The 5,398-nt window shown below is 47.5% G+C and overlaps 1 protein-coding gene across 2 annotated transcripts; it reads left to right on the top strand.

The window, feature by feature from the left end:
• The first annotated feature begins 453 nt into the window (after positions 1–453).
• LOC119349514 (RNA polymerase II degradation factor 1-like) lies at positions 454–4,183 on the top strand. Of its 2 annotated transcripts, none has more exons than XM_037617558.1 (3): positions 454–758; positions 1,620–1,895; positions 2,619–4,183. In XM_037617558.1, exons 1-3 carry the CDS (start codon positions 663–665, stop codon positions 3,831–3,833), a joined length of 1,587 nt encoding a protein of 528 aa, XP_037473455.1. In that variant the 5' UTR covers positions 454–662; the 3' UTR covers positions 3,834–4,183. The 2 variants fall into 2 exon arrangements, with proteins under 2 accessions (XP_037473455.1, XP_037473456.1); XM_037617559.1 differs by lacking the exon at positions 454–758 and adding an exon at positions 820–953.
• Positions 4,184–5,398: the final 1,215 nt, after the last annotated feature.

Here is a 5,398-nt window from a genome sequence, read left to right on the forward strand (position 1 = left end):
TGGATGCATGAAGTTGAGTGATACGAGTACTATTTAATCATGAACGGTATATATCCAGTGATAAGTTATTTGACGGCGAGCGATTTTGCTGGTTAAGATAACACGAAGAGTGTCAAGAAGGAAAGAAGTGGAAAAGAGTTTATATTTGTCGTTGTATGATGAAAATCAGATGCCACCATGCTTAACACGCATTTTTCTATTAAAAGAATAATTTAATCAATGTGTCTATATTTTTATTATTCTGTGGCAACGCACGGGCATTCAGCTTGGGCTTCTGCCCGTAGCAATGCATGGCAATGTCCTAGCAATCGTGGATGCTCCTAGGTCGGCGTCTGATTTTGACCGGAGACGGCCGGCCCATCCATCACGCGGCCGCCCCCCGTACCGAACCGAACCGAACCACCCCAGAACCAAGCGGTGGGCTGACCGCGCCGCCTATATCTACCCGCGGGGGGAGGGGGCACGCACCGGCACCGGCCACGAGCGAGCGAGCCAACCAAGTCGCCGACCTAGCTTTACTCCTCCTCCTTTCTCCCTTTTTTCTTTAGCTTTTATTTACTCCTTCTCCTCTCCCCGCCCACGCCTCCTCCCAAATCCTCCTCGCCTCCGCCGCTTCCGTTCGGAGTTCAGCCGGAGATACGCGGAGAAGCGGATCGCGTCTGATGGCGTCCCCGGCGCGGCCAGCCTCCGTCTCCGGCCCCTTCGGCCTCGCCCCCGACCTCGCCCGCTGCTCCTTCGACCACACGCTCCGCCGAGAGGTCAGCTCCTTCTCCCTCGATCCATCTGCGCCAGATCCGTGCCTTGTTCATGCTTCTCGTTGTTGCTTTCGCCTAGTTGTTCCCGGGATATCGCCGCGTACCGTGTGCGCGCGCGCGGCGGGCTGATACGACCGGTGGCCGTTTACTCTGGCCGCCGCCCGCCGGGGCGCGGTTCGCCGCGGCGACGGCGGACAGGTGCACGCCTTCCGCGCCTTGTGCTGGATTTGGGACCTCACTTGCCATTTCTACCTCTAGGAGTTTCAAATATGCTACTCTAAATTGCACCACCCTGTCGACCCATCTGGGCGAACGAAATAGCTTGACGCGGAGATTCTCTGGTCTATTCCCCGAGCCCAGTGCGACATACGGCTGTTTCTGCACCATTCGCTAGGGTGCCATGGTTCCTGTTGCCAACTAACTGTTTGAATTGAAGAAAAAAAGTCGTGACACTTACTGTACCATTCATTCATTCTAGGTGCTGCTTGCTTCCGCTTCTCTAGTCAACCGATTGTGTACAATTACTGTAATACTATGTTTGTGGCCTTATTACTGTTGATACACTTGCCTCGCTGTCTAGATCCAATGCACATCGCTGGGATAAGCTGCTTCTGATCCCTGTTAATGGGAAAATTTCTTGTCACACATGGTTACCTTATTATGAATATTTCTGTGATAGTGGAATAGTAGCTCAAGATTGACTTATTTGTCTGCTCTGCAACTATGAGAGTAGCTCCAGTGATTCTTACACTAGCTGTAGTTTCATCAACAACCTCTGTTTTCACCCTACCTATCCCTTTTATTATGCTAAAATAAAATTCCCGTACTACTTGCTAATTGTTTTTCTGTTCTTCAACAAAGCAGGATTTTCAGGACAACAGGCTGCTGAGGTCATTGGTTAGCATGCGCGACCAGGAAAACCATTCCAAAGAAATTATAACGGAAGCCATCGAGAGCTGCATGAACAAACAAGCAGAAAATCTGGTGAATTCACTGGATGTCATCAGTGGAAGGCTGTCGCAGTTGGAGTTATACTGCTACAAGCTTGAAAGGTCCATCGGAGAACTGCGAAGCGATGTAATGGATTACCACAGCGAAGCAAATCTTAACTTCCGTGGCCTTGACAAGAACGTCAAAGAGGTATGTCTTGCTCTACACCGACACAGGGACACACAATTATTGGACTTTGAATGCCAAATTATAATATGTCGCTTTCTTGGAGTAGTATGTAAATTTCTGGTCTCATCTAGTAAATGCATTAAACACTGGATTATGTTTGCCTTGAGCTGTGAAAGTTTCATGGTTAAGTTTTGAGTTTCATCTGGTTAGGTTTTGTTTCCTGCATCTGCATTTAATAGAGCTGGACTAACGCTTGGGCAACAGTTTGTCCATATAAAAGTGAACATAGGTATTCCCTCTAGTTATAACTGCGAGTAGCACATCATCTACTTAATCACACACTGATTAGTTACTCTTGAGATATCACACTTATATAGTGTTTTTGGTTCTCTTAGCATGATTGGCCAGTAGTTAATCTACGTACTGTTATATCTGATAGTACTGCAAGAAGTTAAGTTGTGATAAGGTTCACAACAGGCAACAGCTATTTAACTGGCTTGATGTGATTGCTTAATCCATGTTTTAGGGCTGTTAGTTATTGCTAATTGCCTCTTTTTATGGTCATGTTAGGCACCAGAGGAAATTTTAAGCAAAGCTTGATGATGTAAATATTTTAGTAGTGCTAGTCAATCAAGCTAAATAGCTTACCTTACACCCAGTTTTCCTTCCAGTAACTGTAATCCGTTAGCTCTTGTAATAATGTTCTTCAGTGCATAACTCATGACAGAACCTACTTTGGTGCAGGTTCAGAAATGTGTACAAGTTCTGCAGGATAAGCAAGAGATTGCTGAAACTCAGAACGAGCTAGCTAAACTTCAGATTGTATACGAAGATGCTGCACAAAAGAGTGAAGGTACTGCCCCATCAGTTTTTATGGCCAAGGAAAATGATGGCAGCTTCCCAGGTGCAAAACACGAGCTTGCCCTTGTCCCGCTGCACCAAGTAAATGCTGCGCAGTCTCCTGCTATGCAATTCCAAAGCTGCAATGGGCTTATTCTACAGCAGCTTGTGCCTGTGTCTTTTAGCAACCAACAAGACCAGCCACGTTCGAACCAACCTACTGTTTACTGTATGCAAAATCAAGGCCAGCCTGAGCGCAGGCAGGCCCAAACATTTCAACCTGCACCTCATTCTATGCAGCCGCAGGCCCAGAACCCTCAGCCACAGACTGTAGTTGAGGCACCAGAGTTCTACCTCCAAGCTCAGCACCATTGGCAACATCAAACTGTCCAGGATGTTCACTCGCAGGCAAGGCAACCACAACAACAACCACAACCACAACCACAGGTGGCACAACAGCAGCAGTACCACAACATGCAGCAAGTTCCTGCTCAGGTAGTTCAACTGCAAACATCTTCCCCGCAGGCCCAAAGTGCCCCTCATGTCGCCCTGTTCTATCCTCCTTACGGATCCCAACAGCCCGCATGTGGTAACACCGAGGCACTTTCTAGAGGCATGGTTGTGCAGCCTGCCTATTCTACAATCTCTTCTTCCCAGCGAAAGCACCATGAAGCTGCTCCAGTTTACGTGCAAAGCAGCGCCATTGCTGTTCCTATGGCAGAGCATCACATCCAGCACCAGCAGACCCAGCAGTTCCAATCGCCCGGCAATGGCTCATTTGCACCTCAGCAATGCAAGGTTGGCCCCTATTCTGTCCAGGGTGGTGCCCAGGCCTACAACACTGTATATGGGAGCCCTCCCAACAGTGCTGCCACTTTTGTTGCTGTCCTTCCTCAGCAAGCACAGCAGGCCAGTGCTCCGATGATGCTCCATCATCTAGGACCCCAGCCAGTGCAGAATCACCCGGCAGACATGGCTGACAAGGCTGCTCGAATGGGTTACTTGAACGATCATGCCGAGAACATGCCGCGCCGAATGGTGGCTGCAGGCCAGCCCGTAGAGTACAACGCCTTCCATGACGGGCTGAGCTCTGTTGGCAATGCGGCGTGGTCTGGCTAGTCGACGGTGGAGAAGCCGCATGTGATGCACTCTATCTGCTCCTGCGACTTTTCCGTGTGACATACGGTGTGGCGATCTTGTTGTCATGGGAAGCTCGCTTTTGAGCTTCCCTGCGGTATTTGCTCTGGCATCTTTTATTAGCCGGCAGATTGGTACGTATCCTCCAGCCTACTTTTTTCAGCTGGATGATGATCGTGATGAAATAAGAATGCTAGGTTAGTCTGAGTGATGATGATTGTCGGCATTTGTCCCATTTTTAATGGACGCGTATGCTTGCTTGTAACCTGTTGTGGACTTGCATTTGCATGTTTGCGGTCGATATGAAAATATGAGAAATTTGTTGGTTCTCACCTTCTTGTTCAGTGTGTGCTCATCTGTTCACCTGCTCGTAGCAGTCGGCGTATTGCCGGGTTTGTGTTTACCGTCCGTTGGCAGTAATTGTTCGTACTTGCTGTGAGAAATTTACAGTGGTTTGGCTGTGGCTTAAGCAAAAAACTGCTGTGGGGGAAGTAACTGTGGACAAGATGCATATACATTCTGCCAAAACCGAAGTGTCATAAGACAAAAAGTTGCTACTGTACTGAACTGAAAGGGAATACTCATTCTGGAGAACTAGGCCTGCTTGCATTCCAATGAATGACGATGCCACCTGAAGCCTGAAGCCCCTACTGATGGCAAATACTCGAGACTTACTGAACCTTCTGGGACAGAATTTCCAGAAATTGTTCATGTCAAAGGTCTCTCTTTTAGTTTCCTCCAGGCAGAGGACGGAAAAAGTTGTTCATTTCTCGAGTCCAAACACCTAACCAATTTAAGATGGTCCATTGTCTGTTCCCATAATAACAGTCAGGTTAACATGTGACATTGTACTAACTGACAGTCTGACACCATGCTAGTCAGCCAATGCCCTTGCAACAGCCATAAATCCAGAGACCAACCACAGAATGAATATTAAACTCAAGGTCTGAGCATACACAACCCAGGTCTAGAACGACCGCACAATCCATTACATACATCATAAAGGTTATAGAATGACTGCATCCCAGACACTCAAACCCTAGCAAAAGCTTCTGAATTTGTGTCAATCGTGGATGGCTTCAGGTCTTTTTTCTTCCCCTGCTGCTTTCCTTACTGCCCCCTGGGCCAGCTTGATCGTCTCTTGTTGGCCTGGGTCGCAGGCTTATGATCTAATCCCTCATTAACGATCTTGCGAAATGCCGAAGTGAGGGTATGAATTAGTGGAGAATTAACGACCTAATCCTAGATTATCAAATTACCCTCGAAGTGGTGGTACTCCCCAGTTTTTAATGGTAGTACTCCAAGGCATCTATGCTGGACTGCCAAACAACCATATCCATCAGATCAGAGCAGATGGAGGGCTTATATTCATTTGAGGGTACCATAAAACAACTCTAATCTTAAGCTTCGTGTCACTAACCTCCTCTATGACACCACTAATCATATATGTGGCACCATCTGCATTTGAACTTGTCTCGTTCGAAGAGCCCTGTCAGGTTATGAATAGAAAATTTGCCTTCGAAAAAGCAATTATTGAATTAAGGAAC

Source organism: Triticum dicoccoides, chromosome 1B, assembly GCF_002162155.2.
Source record: "Triticum dicoccoides isolate Atlit2015 ecotype Zavitan chromosome 1B, WEW_v2.0, whole genome shotgun sequence".
Taxonomy (NCBI): domain Eukaryota; kingdom Viridiplantae; phylum Streptophyta; class Magnoliopsida; order Poales; family Poaceae; genus Triticum; species Triticum dicoccoides.